Source organism: Miscanthus floridulus, chromosome 15 (assembly GCF_019320115.1).
Source record: "Miscanthus floridulus cultivar M001 chromosome 15, ASM1932011v1, whole genome shotgun sequence".
In the NCBI taxonomy this organism is placed as follows: Eukaryota; Viridiplantae; Streptophyta; class Magnoliopsida; order Poales; family Poaceae; genus Miscanthus; species Miscanthus floridulus.
The window spans coordinates 87,111,104-87,128,383 of NC_089594.1; the positions used below are offsets into that span (position 1 = coordinate 87,111,104).

General features: G+C 43.3%; 2 protein-coding genes across 7 annotated transcripts; both read left to right on the forward strand.

The window, feature by feature from the left end:
* Nucleotides 1-270: 270 nt before the first annotated feature.
* LOC136508430 (caffeoylshikimate esterase-like) lies at nucleotides 271-11,578 on the forward strand. 5 transcript variants are annotated; one of them, XM_066503099.1, is made up of 9 exons: nucleotides 271-420; nucleotides 6,118-6,401; nucleotides 8,919-9,012; nucleotides 9,110-9,142; nucleotides 9,461-9,607; nucleotides 9,811-9,941; nucleotides 10,090-10,227; nucleotides 10,324-10,422; nucleotides 11,040-11,578. In XM_066503099.1, the coding sequence occupies exons 2-9, from the start codon at nucleotides 6,132-6,134 to the stop codon at nucleotides 11,298-11,300; spliced, it is 1,173 nt and encodes a 390-aa protein (XP_066359196.1). In that variant the 5' UTR covers nucleotides 271-420; nucleotides 6,118-6,131; the 3' UTR covers nucleotides 11,301-11,578. The 5 variants fall into 5 exon arrangements, with proteins under 5 accessions (XP_066359196.1, XP_066359195.1, XP_066359198.1 ...); XM_066503098.1 differs by lacking the exon at nucleotides 271-420 and adding an exon at nucleotides 1,582-1,652; XM_066503100.1 differs by lacking the exon at nucleotides 271-420 and adding an exon at nucleotides 1,707-2,125.
* A 650-nt stretch (nucleotides 11,579-12,228) lies between these two features.
* LOC136506733 (caffeoylshikimate esterase-like) lies at nucleotides 12,229-16,072 on the forward strand. Of its 2 annotated transcripts, none has more exons than XM_066501623.1 (4): nucleotides 12,229-12,275; nucleotides 12,530-12,641; nucleotides 12,742-13,395; nucleotides 15,612-16,072. In XM_066501623.1, exons 1-4 carry the CDS (start codon nucleotides 12,244-12,246, stop codon nucleotides 15,912-15,914), a joined length of 1,101 nt encoding a protein of 366 aa, XP_066357720.1. In that variant the 5' UTR covers nucleotides 12,229-12,243; the 3' UTR covers nucleotides 15,915-16,072. The 2 variants fall into 2 exon arrangements, with proteins under 2 accessions (XP_066357720.1, XP_066357721.1); XM_066501624.1 differs by lacking the exon at nucleotides 12,229-12,275 and adding an exon at nucleotides 12,436-12,454.
* Nucleotides 16,073-17,280: the final 1,208 nt, after the last annotated feature.

Consider the following 17,280-nt stretch of genomic DNA (forward strand, 5'->3'; position numbering starts at 1 on the left):
TTCAGGCAGGATGACATGGCCATCTTGTTTGATTTGGTGAAAAGAGGACTGAATAAGACAAGAGAAACATGAGAATATATTCGTTAACTATGTTTTCTGCAATGGAGTGGAATCGAATCAAATCAAAACAAATCCCACGGTGCAAGGGATTTATTAACTCCATCCGTTCGTTCAGTAATATAAAGTAATTCTGAAAGAAGAAAAGATTCTTATCTTAGAATAGGAGAGGAAGGCTTATTCTCGAGTTAGTGCATTAGACGACTGGGGAGAACATGTAGCAGGAGCAGCTTGCCAATAAAAAGCACCGGCCCCTCCTTCCTTTGTTAAGCGAGAGGAACTAAAGACAGACAGTTTACGTTCAAAAAAACTAAAGACAGACAGTAGCTGGGTTTCACCATCGGGATGGATCTAGCCTCGGAGGTAATGCAAACACTAAGCACTGCCGCTGCGTTTTGTTACTACTATATACTCTTCTTGCTTCCTCAGTTATCTTGTTCTTTTCGATTTTATTTAAATAATATAAACGATGTCGATTGATTGAATGGATTGGGAATCGGATAGCTAGGCTGATAGATGGATCGACACAAAGAAATTAAAGAGAAGAGGGACAGGGTGCTTACGAGTTGAGGGAGGGAGGGGAAGGCGACGAGATTGTGGTGCGGGTGCGGCTGGATGAGCAGCTCGGGCGAAGGGCGGAGGCCGAGAAGTCGGCGATGGTGAAGGATAGCGCCCTGCCGCCGTACACGTCGCTGGGGTTGCCGAGGAGCCCCACCCGCGCGTACTGCCCGCCGCTCCAGTCCCATCTCCGCCACCGCTTCCGCTGTCACTGCCATGTCTTCCCTTCTCTTCCACAGAGCTTACTCTACTCATTTTGCTTGTACTAGTCATCAATCATACATCGGCCCGATTGCTGCTGCCTCCGCCAGTCCGCCTCCCCTGCGTGGCTGCGTAGCGTCTCCGCGACACGGCACAACATCCCATTGTGGCGTGGGTTCAGGGGAGGGAGACGGGGCCTGGCCGCCTGGGGAAGAAGACGGGAGAGGACGCCGCCGCCCGCCGGTTAGCGCGATTTTTTTTTAAAATTTTAATACTTTTTGAAACTAATCTTAAATTTAACACGGCCAGGTTTTTTTAAACCTAACACTTTTGGCCATACCTATTGCCTTGACGCGGCCAAATGACTGTGCCGCATGTGGCGTGACACAGGACTGACGTGGCGGTAACCGGGTCCGCTGACGGGGTAGGGCTTGCCGCGCCACCGATCTTGGCGCGGCAGTGCCGCGTCACGGAGCATGGCGCGACTGCACCAAATAAAACCCCAGCTGCCAGTCATGCCTGCCCGAGCAGCAAGCAAGCCTGGCCGCCGCGCCCGCCGAGCAGCAAGCAAGCCTGGCCACCGCGCCTGCCGTCCATCCCGGAACGTGTCGCGTCGATAGTGGGAGTTATTCTAAGTATCGCTTAACGTAAAGTCAATAATGAATTTGTTTCTATATTTTGTTAAATTTTTTTTACGGCCGAATAGAGAATTTGATAAGCCAATGATATTTTTACCCCCCATATTGTAGGATCGGCAGGCGACGCGACTATGGACCCCGGCTTCCTCGACTCCTCGTGCAAGACGCCGGCCACCGGTGTTGAGATACCCTGGGACTGCTAGTTTCTAAACTAGTTGCTACTTAATCTCGCAAGCAGTGATGACGCGACGCATTGAAACAGATATGAAACAAATAACATAAGTTGACAAGTTGCTACATAACATTTTAATTGGTTTGACATAAGTTCGATATAACATAATCAACTAAGGGGCCGTTCGCTGGTCTGGTTCAGACCAGCCAGCCGGCTGATTCCCCTCTCAGTTTACTGTTCACTAAACTAGCCGAATAGTATTTTTCTCTCACAACAATTCAGCCGAAACAGTGTTTTTCAGCCAAGTTTCAGACCAGCGAACGGGGCCTAAGCCTGCAAGTTTCGGACGCCAATAATAGTTCGACCTAACAAACTAAGACCCAGGAGTATAAAGATCTCTCGGACGCCTTTGTCTCTTCAGATTTGTTGGCAACACATTGGGAGTGTAGCCGACGTCGGGGTGGTCGCGTTGCCGGTGTGTACGACTCGTACCCTGCAAGTATGTGATATGCACTGATTACTTAGAATTCTTTATGATCGTTAGTTCATGTAGCCTACGTATTTAAAGAAACTAGCTTTGTTAGTATCTGTGAGGCTCCTTGGGTACCAAGCGGGGCACCACCTAGTTGAGACATGCCGATCTCGTCCTACGGCCAATCTTCCCACTGGTCGTCGTCGTCATCGTCGTTCTCGTTGTTTTCGGTTGCAGGGTCCTTGCCAGCGCTATGATGTGGTGTTGTATGCACCGCGGAAGTGGCACCTGTCACTGTCTGAGAAGAGCCGGCTGGTGTCCTCAAAGAGGCTAAAGACGTGCCACCCGACCACGCTAGGAGTGGCGGTTTCTCATAAAGAGTGTCCATGCAGCTCAACTTTTGAGCTAGCTTCCTGCAGCTCTTCTTCACCTTCTGCATAAATAGACGTTAAAGTTAGTGCATTTCCCAAATGCATATACACTAAAGAAACAATTTCGGAACGGACTAGTTTATGTTTACCTCCACAAAAGCCTGTAGAACGCCTGGCCCCTGCCCTCTAGACTCGTGAAGTCGGTACGCTGCTTCGTTGGATAGCCTCGACAATTGTGTCGCCTAGGTACAGAAACATGGTTGAACAGTTTTAGTATACATACTTATTATCCAAATGGATAATAAATTATACCATTCAAGTATCTTACCACGTATCTTTGTAGCGGGGCTCTCTATAGCTGTGTGTCCTCTCTAGTAGCAACGTCGTACACATCTTCGATCACATCTTCCTCCGAGTCCTCGTCAATCGCTTCCTCAGTGTACGGGGGCTTGATATGTGTCCTCATAGACCTGTGAAGCCTAGCGCAGGTACTCATCGAAGATGTGCTGGTCGTGTGGAGGACCCACATGGACCGGTTGTTGTTCCCTGGTCTCCCACAAGTGGATGCGCGTGTTGTGTGTCACGCGCCAATCCTTGGTCTTGTACCTTTTCCTGCGGTCATACCTGCAACAAAATGATGTTAGTTGTGCCACACATACCTCTGAATTGTAGCTCTGTTATTAATCGATAACTCACTCGTGCAATCCTTGGTTGGTGGAGTAAAGCGGTGGTGGGCAGCCTGTCATTCTTCCAAACTGTCTACAGACCCTGACGGGCATGTAAATCTTGACCACGTGGAAGAAAATAAGAGAAACGTTGCAGCGATACTCGTATAACTTATCCCTAGTGACAGGACTGAGGTAGTACTAGAACTCCAGAGCATCCAAAGGACACCAATGCACCTGAACATTTCTTAATTGAGTTAGGCTGTGATATAGTGTAGATCGAACAAGACACATGTATGATAGTAAAGAGAGTGTAACCTGGTACTGTGTCAGGACATCGAGACCGTTCGTGTACTCCCTATACTTGTGCCTCACATTCCCTCTAACTAACTCTGATTCTGTCCAGATAAACAGAGCTGTAGGGAGTGTATCCTATCCATTCCAGTGTTGCATTGAACACAATAATGAATTAGCCATTAATAAACTCATCGTATGTAACCATATCGAAGAATATAATGAACCAAAGTACTTACCGGTAAACTAGTATTAAGGGGCCTCCCAATGGGCCATCGTTCCCAACATCAAACCTGGAGTAGGTACGAGCAACCCCCAAGGTTCGCGTACACTGAGGTGCGACGGCAGGCAACGTATAGTTGTCGATACGTCCATGCCAGGACTGCGCTGCCCCAGCTGTACGCCGCTATGTTCTCCCACGGCTGGCGTAGTATGTCAAGGAAGATCCAGCTGATGGTGTTGCCCAAGACGTCTGAGAAGAGGAAAGCATCAAGAAAGTGCCAGAGCCAAACTCGAGCGAACCTATCAATTTGAGCCTCCTCAGCCTGTGGGTCCAAGTAATCAAAGCGCTTCGTGATCCAGGACGATGAAACATCGGAAGTTTTCCTAAAATTTACCAAACAAAATGAGACCCGATGGCTGCAGGAAAGCAATACAAGTATTAAATAAGCTTCAATTTCTCACTTATTTTTCTTGGAAGCCTCGTCATCCGGTGGAAGAAAGCTAATAAACTGAGCCACCAACTCCCTCCAGTGGCCGTTGTCAACTATCTCTGTCACTAGAAGTCTCTCCAACCGAAGGCCAAAAATAGCCTTCACGTCCTGCATGGTCAAGGTCATCTCGTCATAAGGTAGGTGGAACATGTGGGTCTCAGGCCTCCACCTGATATAAGAATAGAACTACTGTTACTTGCTTTAAATTTGTTACAAGAAAGTTTACGTACAAAGAATACAATCGCACATGTCTACAGCTGCAGTAAGTAGTGCTGGGTTAAGGGGCGGAAGACCGTGGTTGACAACACGGACAAGCTTGAGGAAGCCGGCACGCCATATGTACGGCGCGTAACGCTCGTCCCACTGGTGCGCCCTGGTGTGCGTGCGGAGCCTCAAAGGAGGCAAGGCCACCTCTGCATCGTTGTCACTCAAGATATGTGCTCGGTGCTGATCGTCGTACTCCACCTCAAGAATGGGGTACAACGGGTGCTGCGTGTGTGGGGCCATCCTGTTACAAATTGATAAAAAAACGTTAGAGTATTCAAATTAACAAAATTGAAATTAACACTATGTAGCTTTGCAAAATTTGAACTACTTGTTATGCAATACGAACACAATATGAAAGCACATGTATATATTTAAAGTAACATTAACAGACATATCACACACTTATAACATAAACAACTTCACTAGGAATATAAGCATTTGACGAAACTTTATGAAGTCATCAAAATCGACGTATCACGCACTAGTAAGTACCGGCATTTGTAAACTAGTAGGTATACCCAAAATCCCTAACTAAATAAATAACTATAAACTAAATAATAAATACCTAATCAATCCCTAAACCCAAATTCCTAACTATACTAGAACACACAACCTCGAACCTAAAAACTACCTACGTAAATCACAAACAAATTCACTAACCTAACTATCCTAAATCAGTAAGTATCATAAATTTGACAAACTATCATAAATCAATAACAATTATAAAACCCTAACTATCATAAATTACTAACTATTATAAATCACTAATTATCATCAATCACTAATTATCCTAAAATAATAATAATCAAAATAACATGAAATCGAGAGGGAGGTACCTTAGGAGCTGACGGCCTTGACGCGCTGGCGTGGGCGTTGCGCGGTGGGACTGGCCGGGCGCAGCATGGGCGGGCGCGTGCGGCCGGTGCGGGCGCTGCGTGGCAAGAGTGGCCGGGCGCGGCGTGGACAAGCGGATGCAGCATAGGCAGCGGTGGGACAGAGGCGGCTGGCGGCGGCGGGGCAGAGGCGGCTGGCGGCGGTGGGGCGGGTAGCCTTGCTGTGGGGTTTTATTTGGCCCAGCCGTGCCAACATCGGTGGCGCGGCCGGCCCTGCCCCGTCAGCGGTCAGCGGACCCGGTTACCGCCACGTCAGCCCTGTGCCGTGCCACTATGTATGGCGCGGCACAGGCATTTGGCCACGCCAGGCAATAGGCGCGGCCAAAAATATTAGTTTAAAAAAAGCCGACCGTGTTAGATTTAAAATTAGTTTCTAAAAAATGTTAAAATTAAAAAAAAAAATCGTTAGCGGAGCCGCTGGAGCTTGGGTGATGTGGTCCACATCTGGCCTCTCTATACTATTGGGCTACGACGATACAACTCGTGATGGGCTGATTTTCTTTACGGCTATACGTGGTGGTGGGCTGATGTTAGGTTGGGAAGCTGGGTGACGATATGCTCGGAGGTTTTTTTTTTTGAGAATCATATGCTCGGAGATTTAGCCAGCGCTAATTTCTCAAATTTTCTTTTCTACTAGTTGGGCCAGTTGGTCGGCCCACGGTCTAAAAAATAGTCTTGGTTTCAACTCAAAATTTGTTCCGAGCAAAAAGATAGAAAAAAACAGTTTGCATCCACCTGACGTGATGATTGGTTAGGTCAGATTGGGTTTTCTTTCGTGAGTCTATAACTTGATACCACGATGTTGCATGTTCTCAGGTCATGGATCTAACATGGGGGCGGCACTTGTTGGCGGAGCGGCAGCAGCTGCTGCCGCTGCCGCTGCCTATGGTGTACATCACTTAACCCATGGGCATCACCCTCATGGTCACCATTTAGGGCATTCTGGCAAATTTAAGCATGGAAAATTTGGAAAAGTTCAAGCATGGAAAATTTGGGAAGCATATTGGGTTTGGATGAAAACATGGCCTTCTACGGTGGAAGCATCACCATCATGGGTTCTTTGGAGGAAAATACAAGAGGTGGAAGTAGTCAAATTACAGGTAAGAGTATGAAATTGGATCATGCAAGTACGATAACTAACATATGTAAAATAAAAATGAGTTGGTTCATATTAACGCACATGTAATGCTTTTATAAATTACTTGTTATATGTGTCATTATCAATCTACAATAAGAATACATACTTTATTGATGGCATATGCTGGGAAGAATTGCTACAATATCTATGAAGTGTTTAATGTTTAAACGTGTGAGCAATACCTTTTTGTCTATGTCATTATTTGATAATATTTCCTCACATAAATACATTTTCAACAGATAAGTTGATACTTCCCTCCTATTTTTGTTCAAAATACGTAAAGTAAATTTCAACACATAATTCAATACCTCCCTCCTATATTTGTTCTAATATGTAGCACCCTTGCCTGTTAGTAGCTTTCTAGTAGTGGTGTTGTTGGCCTATGTGACCCAAGAACCACCTTAGAATCAAAATTTAGGAGGATGATGTCATCCTATAATCGTCATTGCACCAAAAAATAGAACCTCAGGGTTAACCCATTTACACAAAGAGGGGATGGAGGTTTAAGAGAGGTGTTATGCATATTGTAAGGTCAAGATGACCGACTAGAGGGGGGTGAATAGTCGTTTATAAATCTAATCATGTTGGCTAGTCGAAACAAATATGGAATTATACTAATCGTCTATAGCCACGACCACACCCAACTATCTATTTGATCAAGCACCTTATAAAAGATCCTACACAAGGAAAACTAAGGTGGCAAACTAGTGAGAGCTCACCTAATCAATTCTAGAGCAAGGTCACACAAACCTTGTAGCTATTCAAGCAAGCACAAGGGAGCTCCTACACATACTAGTGAGCAAGCAAGCACAAAACACAAGCTTGTTCTATCCGGCATAGAGATCAAGTGAAGACTTGATAGATAATTAGTGAACAATGAACCCACCTCAACATGGATCAGCAATGATAAGTCATCGATACCATGGGAAAAAGTATTGTGTCTCCATTGTGGTGATCTCTTAATCTCAATTTTCATTCAGGTTTTACTTTGCGTTGTTACATTATTCTTAGACTTGATTTGTGGTTTGTCACCCTATGTTTCAAACCTTCACCTAGCATAGTGAAAGTAGTGTATTAGGTTCTTTTGTGTTACTAATTAGTTTTTCCTAGTGCTGTGAATTTTTATTGGTCACCGTCTGTTCACCTCCCTCTAGCCAGTTCCTTAGATCCTACACATGGCAGTGTTCCGGCATTGCAAGACCTTCAATGCCTACTACCATGCCCGGCGATAGTACCCTATCGCATTACCGGAGTGTGTGCAACCGGCACGGGGTGCCTCCCAGGCCACATGTTCGGCCCCAATGCGATGAAGCAGCACCAGTGCCACCGAGGCAATGTGCCCACGGTGCCCAAAAGACAACGTCATATGATCACCAATCCTGGCCCACCTACCTAGTCATGAATGCTTGCTGATTCTAGGCTACGATTTCAATGCCAGGTGCTTTTTTGTGCGGATGGAGTGGAATGCATGGTTGAAGTATGAGGAACCAAGGGTATCTTTGTCTTTCTACCATGGTCCTAAAGGTCATTTAATGGAAGAAGTAAATAGAAGTGATAAAAGTGTCAAATAAGGAACAAAAGATAAGTCTAGTGTCAAATGAGAAAGAATGAAATTTCCAGGGTCAAAGAAAGACAAAGTAAGTCTCCAATGAGGAATTTTCTCAAATAGGGGGATAGAGGCTAGGAAAACACAAACTATAATTGTTGTGACTACCTTTGTCAAAAGCACAACCTTCGCACCTGCTAATGTATTAGCCACTTTGTGAATGAAAAGAAGAACAACTTAAGCTTAGTAATTTCCTCACAGATAAAGGGTGCCCCGAGTATATGCATGGAAACTTAGTTAGCATGTTAGAGAGGCATTGATGACTTCTTGGTCTCAGACCATTCTAAAATTTCTTAAAGATTTGATTCAACTACAAAATGAAAAAGAATATTCTTGATGTGAACCATTAATCTCTTGTTTGGCAGAATAAACCATACTCTATCTATAAAGATAAAAAAATGGTTATTCGGTAATTTGAGCATGCTAATCCATAGCATAAAATTTCAAAATGAGCTTATGGAGAAGATAGCTTTTTTGGCTAAACTTAGACCGCATAAATGTAACTATGCCTCTGCCACACAATTTGTGTTCCCATCCATGCATAAAAACACCACCACACAAAACTACTTACCTTCAAATTAAACTATCCACACAATGGGGTACCTACTTCTGTTTGACCATTCCTAAATATATAAGTTGCATGTGTACACATTGTTTTATGCCTTGGTGTTGTCGCTTCCATTTGAGAGCAAATGGATAACGGCGATATCAAGTATGATGAGGTCAATTTATTTTGTTTATTCTTATAATTTATACTTTGATTTATGTAGATAGTTTTTTATACTTTTCAAGCCGATATGAAGAGTCACCCATTCATTAAAGCTCATACCATGTTTCCTCTCAATATTATCCATTTGGATTTTTGTGTTCCAGGAATATGTGTTGAATGCACGAGGAATTAATCTCTTCACATGCCAATGGAGACCTTTGAACTCTGAACCGAAAGCCCTGATCTTTCTATGCCATGGTAACTTGGTTACTATTGTGATGTTGTTTTTTAATTTTCCAATCCAAGTGAAGTTGCCTGTTACATATGTATTTTATTTTTTGCTACCTTTTTTTAGGATATGCCATGGAATGCAGTATTTCAATGAGAGGTAAATATTATAATTTGGTGAATTCCATGGGCACTTTTACTTAAAATTATAACAATGTCATTGCATCTTGATCGCGAATGGATAGTGATGAGTTTAGACTAACTGTGGTAAAAATATGAATTGCATCTTGATCGTGAATGAATAGTGATGAGTTTAGACATACTAACTATGGTAGAAACACGAATGATAATTAGAAACCCCCATAGACTTTCAAGGTCATATTAGGGTAATATAATTACATTATAGTTTAACATATGTAGCATAAATATTTTAAAAGTCTCATAATTAGCTTATACATATTGGGATTATTACTTTTAGGCACTGGTACAAGGTTGGCGCAGGCTGGATTCGTAGTGCATGGAATGGACTATGAAGGCCATGGAAAGTCTTCTGGACTTCAAGGATATATTAGTAGTTTTGATGACATTGTGGTTGATTGCTCTAAGTACTTTGCAAGTGTCTATGGTATGTTTTACAAAATTAATACAAGCATCCTGTTATGTCGCCCTTTTTTAACCACATTCATAAGAAGCCATTTATTTTCTCTTAAATGACCACATGCTTTAAGAAAAAAAACTTAAAAAGAAATGTATATGAAATTCCTATCAATCTATTATTAGACTTGATGTAACATTTTATGAACTAATAGCCTGATTCCCCTTGTATAGAGAAAGAAGAGTATAAGAAACAAAAGAGATTCTTGCTTGGAGAATCCATGGGGGGAGCAATTGTGCTTATGCTTCACAGAAAGGAACCTACCTTTTGGGATGGGGCCATTTTGGTTGCTCCGATGTGCAAGGTTACTTTCCAACAATTTGTCTTTTTTTTAAAATTTTTTAGGTGCATTGGCATCTTTGATAAGTTGTCTATAGTTGTTCGTCATAGGACACTATAATGTATGTTAGGTTTGATCATGATATTGATTATTGATGCTAACATTCGTGTAGATAGTAGAAGATATGAAGCCTCACCCCATTGTGATTTCAGTTTTAAGTAAGCTCAGCAATGTGATTCCTACATGGAGAATCATTCCTAATGAAGATATCATAGATAGGGCAATTAAAAGCGAGGAGTGGCGTGAAGAGGTATGGTAAAAGATAGGATGACCCAATCTTAAAAGCTAATATGTTTCATGGAAAACATTTTTTGTGCTACTTGTTAATACCATTATTTATTATTAGGTAAGAAATAATCATTATTGCTACAAAGGAAAACCTAGGCTAAAGACTGGTTATGAAATTTTCATGGCAAGCTTGGATATTGAAAGCAATCTTGATAAGGTATGAGGAAAGTTATCATTGTGTTCGTTCTTACAATACTCTTGTGATTCAAAAAAAATGGCATTTGAGGTTTTGTGTGCATCCAACCTAACAAAATTTGAGCGCTAGACATTTTGGATAAATGATTATTTTAATGCATAGTGTCCACTGATAAAAATACATGCTTTTCATAATAACATATAATGGGCAAATTCAAGGGTTGATGGCGTGTATCAACAAATACCATATAAGAATGGTGTCCTTGAGCAAAATTTGCCTTCTTCTGAAAATGTAGTTTCATAATCATAGAGATTAGTTTGTTCTTGATGATGTAAATGTGCAAAAAGAACAACACTTGCTTTCACAAACATTGTAAAGATTCATGTGGACTACACATGCACATATTTTATTTGTACATGGAAAACCATTGCAAAGTTATAAATGAATAAAAATATTCTAAATAGTTTGGAAGAAATGTGAAAATTAAATCATGTGTGGCCACAACTGATTTTGCATCATTGTATAAGATATGATCCATTAGTTAATAAAACTAGATTTTGGATGTTGTATGTTGCATTCTGTCATTGAAACAATAATGCATGTTTGTGTTTCTATGTTCGTGTCTTCATTCCGAATAGGTTACTCTACCATTCATCATAGTCCATGGTGGTGATGATGCTGTAACTGACCCCACAGTAAGTGAAGCTCTATATACATTAGCGGAAAGCAAGGACAAGACATTGAAGTTATACCCTGGGATGTGCCATGCTTTGACTTCAGGAGAACCCAAGGAGAACATTGATATTGTGTTTGCAGACATCATCAAATGGTTGAATGAGAGGGTACCATCAGTTTCCCAGCTTGGATCCAACAGTGGGTTACAAGAACAATGTTGTTAGCCAAAAAAAACATTGAGTAGATGGTAATACGTATTTTTATTTGTTAGAGATAATTTGTAATATACCATCTTGTAAAGGCAGACGATAGTAAACCAGATGTAGTTACTAGATTTGACATTTAATTTGTTGATGTGGGCTGACTTGTAGTTACTTAGTTGGGTGTAATAAGTGTATGAGAAGATGACATCCATCTGTGGACAGTGTTGACATATGTGAGACTCTCGTAATGTCACAGGCTACCATCAAGGTCGTTAAATAAAATGCATCAGCAAGATGGATGGATATAGATGGAACTTTGTGTGTATTTCGTGTTGGACCCAGTCCTTTTTTTAGCTTGGCTTTCTGTTGGTTGAGAGGTCTCCTTCATCAGTTGGACTGCTGCTCTTGTTGAATGGAGATCGTCCATTCATTCATTCATCATACGCTCGCTAGGTGCTACATACATAAATAAAAATCTTGTGCGCCCATGCTGAGTTTGAACAATATAATCCTGCATATATCATAACTGTATATATTTATTTATCCTACAAATACGAGATGGCATGTAGGAGTACATATACATATATATATATATCCCTTCCTCCCCTTCCCTGCTTGTAGTTACTTAGTTGGGTGTAATAAGTGTATGAGAAGATGACATCCATCTGCGGACAGGTGGAACAGTCGACGGTGTTGACATATGTGGGATTCTCGTAATGTCACAGGCCACCATCAAGGTCGTTAAATAAAATGCATCAGCAAGATGGATGGATATAGATGGAACTTTGTGTGTATTTTGTGTTGGACCCGGTCCTTTTTTGGCTTGGCTTTCTGTTGGTTGGGAGGTCTCCTTCATCGCTGGACTGCTGCGCTTGTTTGAATTAATTGAGATATATTGTCCATTCATTCAAATTAATTCATTCGCTCTCTAGGTGCTACATACATAAATAAAAATCTTGTGCGCATGCTGAGTTTGAACAATATAATCCTGCATAGGTATATCAGACTGTATATATTTATTTATCCTACAAGTGAGAGATGGCATATATATATATATATATCTCCCTTCCTCCCCTTCCCTGCTTGCATGCATTGGCATTCGTCTTCATCTATATATATATATTATCTAGACAATATACTCCATATCAATCATCTAGAGAGTCAACTCTCCTCTGGTTCGTCTTCCCTGCCCTGCTCTTTCCCTGAAAGCAGTTGAAGAGTTGAATCGTCCTTCAATTCTTCTCCGGCAGGCGGCACAGCGGCGGGCGGCAGGACCGGACCGTGATGAGGAGCAGCGGCAGCAGCAACGGCGGCGGGGCAGATGACGGTGGCGAGGTGCTCCTGGACCACGAGTACAAAGAGGTAGGTATTGAATCGGTAACCTCCGTCTGACCCCACCCATCCATCCATCCATGATTCACGGATCTAGATAGTCTACAGCTTGATACTTGGTATATGGTAGGAGTACGTGAGGAACTCGCGGGGGATGAGCCTCTTCGCATGCACATGGCTGCCAGGCAAGAGGAGGACACCAAAGGCGCTCGTCTTCCTCTGCCATGGCTACGCCGTGGAGTGCGGGGTAACGATGCGCGGCACCGGCGAGCGCCTGGCGCGTGCGGGCTACGCCGTGTACGGGCTGGACTACGAGGGCCACGGCCGCTCCGACGGGCTGCAGGGCTACGTGCCGGATTTCGAGTTGCTGGTCCGGGACTGCGACGACTACTTCACCTCCGTGGTGCGGTCGCAGTCGCAGTCAAATAAGGACAGCAAGCGGTTCCTGCTCGGGGAGTCCATGGGCGGCGCCGTGGCTCTCCTCCTCCACCTGAGGCGGCCCGAGTTCTGGAGCGGCGCCGTGCTGGTGGCGCCCATGTGCAAGATCGCCGACGACATGCGGCCGCACCCGCTGGTGGTGAACATCCTCAGGGCCATGACCTCCATCATCCCGACCTGGAAGATCGTGCCCAGCAACGACGTGATCGACGCCGCCTACAAGACGCAGGAGAAGAGGGACGAGATCCGGGGCAACCCTTACTGCTACAAGGACAAGCCCAGGCTCAAGACCGCCTACGAGCTGCTCAAGGTCAGCTTGGACCTCGAGCAGAACCTCCTACACCAGGTCAGATTCATCTTTCCTTGTCTTCAATTTCCTTTTCTTTTCTTTTCCCTAGCTGTACAAATCGATCGATCACATGGGGCCAGCCGGGTGACCCTTCGTCGTCATCTTGCTTCCCACAATATTAATGTGATTCACGATAGACGTGGATGGAGATCTACCAGCCTATTCGATTAGTTGCTTCTTTGACCAGTCAAGGAGATTAGTCCACAAATTATTACTGCACTCGAATACACTAGTACAATACTACCCCATCAGACAATATTGACTACCAATATGGCTTGCAATAGGAAGAGTGTTATATACTACTTATTATGAAAAAAATAGATGTCCAAATCATAAAACATTGCCTAAAAGAAATCCTAAACAAACTTAGGATTGATATCAGATATTGGAATTATATTGGTCGCCATATTGAAACCCTATGATACTACCTTCATCCGAAAAATATGCAATTCTCACATAGTACCGAGTCAATGCAAAAAATTGCATTCCTTTATGGACCAAGGTGGTATATATTAACATTTGTCCAAATATTACCAGCTATATTTTGATTCCATTCATCAATACTTTTTATATTTTTATACAAAAATATAAAATTACATTTACATTAGAAAGTAAATACTCCCATGTTATATTGGATATTTTTACTATGAGTGATATATGATTATCTCAATGTGATAATAGTGACTCTCTCGCCCCCAATGTTATCCAAGACGGACGACATGGGGCAGCTCCCTCGTCTCCTTTGCCCTATCCCCCGCTTACCACTCTTCATGTCTCCATCGCCACTAAAAATGCTGGCAAAATGTCTGTCGAGCAGCGAGAAGGGAAGTGATAGGCTATTTTGCTCCTCTCCCCTCTCCCAACTCCTCCCCCCCATCTCCATATTTCTCTGCTGCATCATGCAGCATGTGCCACGCCAGTGCTAGCATCGAGGGGCATGGTGGTGGCTACACTGACACCGGTGCCCACAGTGCTTAAGCTATATATGTTGTGCTTGGTTGGGGTGCCTTCCCCTAGCGATTCGATGGAGGTTGGGCTCGAGCCTTGGCAGTGGCGCGTATGGGCATCGTAGACCTTATTGAAGGTGTCTCCTTAGTGGCGCTTCGCCTCAGGCGGTTTTGTCTTGGTGAGAACTCGACCAATAATCCTTGGGTTGGCAATGACAGTGCTATATGCGTCGTGAACTTGAAGGCATTATCGACATGAAGCCACATGTACGTGTGATTCGTCGGGCACTCGATGGAGTTAATATTTTTCGAGGGCCAGAGCTTCTATTTATATGTCGAGGCCTTGGTCGAACTCGACACCATGGCTCAAGGCTATCTTCCTTATGCTTCCTGATTTGGTAGCTTTTTCTTGATTCTAGTGTACCTCTAGTGGTTTTTTTGTTGTTCTTTCTCAAAGAACCGAGCAGTAGTCTTCACTAGTTGGGTGCTATGTGAGTCAGTCCAAATAGAGTTGTTGCCTAGTTCAATGGTGTTTCGGTGTCTAGACAGTGGTTTAGTTGTGCCATTGAGCAACTTTAGGCCCCTTTTGGCATGGCTCCTCGAAGAAGGAAAAAATAGTGGCTTTACTAGCTCATACTTTATTTTGAGAGGAGAGATAAAAACTGCAGTGCATGGAGGAGCTAGAGCTTCATCAAACAGGACCTTAGTTGGGTCGATGCTTTGACTGAGTTGGCTTAGGATTACTTGAATGTGAAGTCCTAAGTTGTTATTGGTTTGGCGGTTTTCATACCGAAGTCGTTTAATTAGGAGTGACTTGATACACCCCCTTTGTTGTGTGTCAGTGTGTGTGTTTTTGTCCTGTCTCCACTCAAAAAGTTAGATCGGGACTTGTCACTATCTTCTCCTAGTCAAAACTTGCGGCACATTGTCTCCACTCAAACATTAGGAATAACTGGGTGTATGTATGGCTGGTAAGAGACGATGATACGCTGATAGTAGTAACAACCTATGGCTATATACTATTTGTTGAATGAATTTATATATGTTGCGTACCCGGGCATCATGCTTTTGTAAAACTCTGACATAATGCTTTTATAATCATACTAACATCATGCTTCTATAATCACAACTGTGTGAGCTTTGTTGGTGTTTGGCTCGGTAATCATAAATTACCGTCCCAGCTTTAATTTATAAAACTCTTCTTCTGCTTAATGAATAGTGTGCCAATGGCACGTTCAAGAATTTATATATGTTGCGTACGTGTAGGTGTCGTTGCCGTTCCTGATCGTACACGGAGGGGCAGACAAGGTGACGGACCCGTCGGTGAGCGAGCTGCTGTACCGATCGGCGGCGAGCCATGACAAGACGCTCAAGCTATACCCGGGCATGTGGCACGCCCTCACCTCCGGCGAGTCGCCCGACAACATCCACGCAGTTTTCCAAGACATCATCGCCTGGCTCGACCACAGATCATCCGATACGGACCAGCAGGAGCTGCTGTCGGAGGTGGAGCAGAAGGCCAGGCACGACGACCAGCATCATCACCAGCAGCACGGCGGCAACAAATAGCTGCTTGCTTGCAATTCTTCTTCATAGAACGAACCATTCAATTTGGTGATGCATGGATACACATGACATGTCAGTGATACATACCCGACTAAATTATTAGGCCGGTCTTACCTAGAAATTAAACAATCAGCAGTTCGATATATATATGAAATCATATATATCATCAAGTCTTTTATAAATTTGATACTCCGACCTGATGCGCTCACTATATGGATTGCTGCAGCAATCTAGCTACATCCGATTCCTATCTACTACTAATGGAAGAAGCCCCAGCACAAGGCATTAGGATTTGGAATAATCAAACTGTAAATTTTCAACAGTATATATGCATGCTTACATAGTACATAAAAGTTACAAATATGATCGTATATCCACGTATCTTTTTAATACAAATTGATTTAAAAGTAACCGCCGATGATGTATGTAACAGTAGACTTTTCAAAATCATATTACATGTTTATAAAAACATAAGAAACCTAGGGAAAACATACATGTTAGTCAATATGCCCCATAAGAAAAAGAAGTTGAAAAACATAGGACACAAGCACAGAAGGAACACAGATCAAGCCCACCTTATAGAAGCAGCAGTACATAGTGGGTTGTAGCCCCATGGCCCAACTCATGTTTTTTTCCCCTTTGGAGACTAGTATTTCCTTACGCTGATCTGGCACTTCATCATGCTTACCGGATTCAATGCTAGGAGTATAATTATAGTCTTCAAGGCATGTTTGGTAGAGCACAGGCAATGAAAAAAGTAAATCTGAATCCTAGATTCTCCTAGATCCACCATGGAGCAGCTCCACTGTGGATATGACTTTCGTCAAAGCGTTTGGTATAGCTCCACCTTCATCTCTATCTCACTTCCACATGGGCCCCATGTACCAGGGGGCAAAATGCAAAAATAGAAAGAAAAGTGGCATGGTGATGGCGTGGAGCGAGAAAGAATAGAACACACTATTTTTTGTGTAATCAGTGGCATAGTGAGTAATTTTCTTCAACTCCACCAAAGTTGGATTTGGTGGCATGGTGAGTAATTTTCTTCAACTCCACCAAAGTTGGATTTGGTAGAGCACCCATTGGGGTGTTCCACAAATTTGGTGAATCTAGGGGCAGATCCACCATTTTGGTGGAGCAGATCCATGATGAAGCTGCTGGATCTAAAAGCGTTTGGCTACAAAAGTTGAATCTAGACGGTTTTGGTGAATCTGGAGCTGGTGGAGCTCTACCAAACAGGCCTTAAACCCTTCGACTTTACCCTTTTGACGCTCATGCTAGCTCCACCATGGCACTGAATCAGTGTTTTGCCTCCTCTAAGCACCTTGTCACATACATCTATGTGCTCTTCGAGGCCTAAAATGCTCGCTGT

Coding starts and splice junctions, on each gene's coding strand:
- LOC136508430 (XM_066503098.1), top strand. CDS start 1,586: ATGGACCCCGGCTTCCTCGACTCCTCGTGCAAGACGCCGGCCACCGGT. Junction 9,143..9,460: donor ATGCAGTATTTCAATGAGAG/GTAAATATTATA, acceptor TATTACTTTTAG/GCACTGGTACAAGGTTGGCG. Junction 10,228..10,323: donor GCGAGGAGTGGCGTGAAGAG/GTATGGTAAAAG, acceptor ATTTATTATTAG/GTAAGAAATAATCATTATTG.
- LOC136506733 (XM_066501623.1), top strand. CDS start 12,244: ATGCTGAGTTTGAACAATATAATCCTGCATAG. Junction 12,276..12,529: donor AACAATATAATCCTGCATAG/GTATATCAGACT, acceptor CTTCTCCGGCAG/GCGGCACAGCGGCGGGCGGC. Junction 13,396..15,611: donor AGCAGAACCTCCTACACCAG/GTCAGATTCATC, acceptor GCGTACGTGTAG/GTGTCGTTGCCGTTCCTGAT.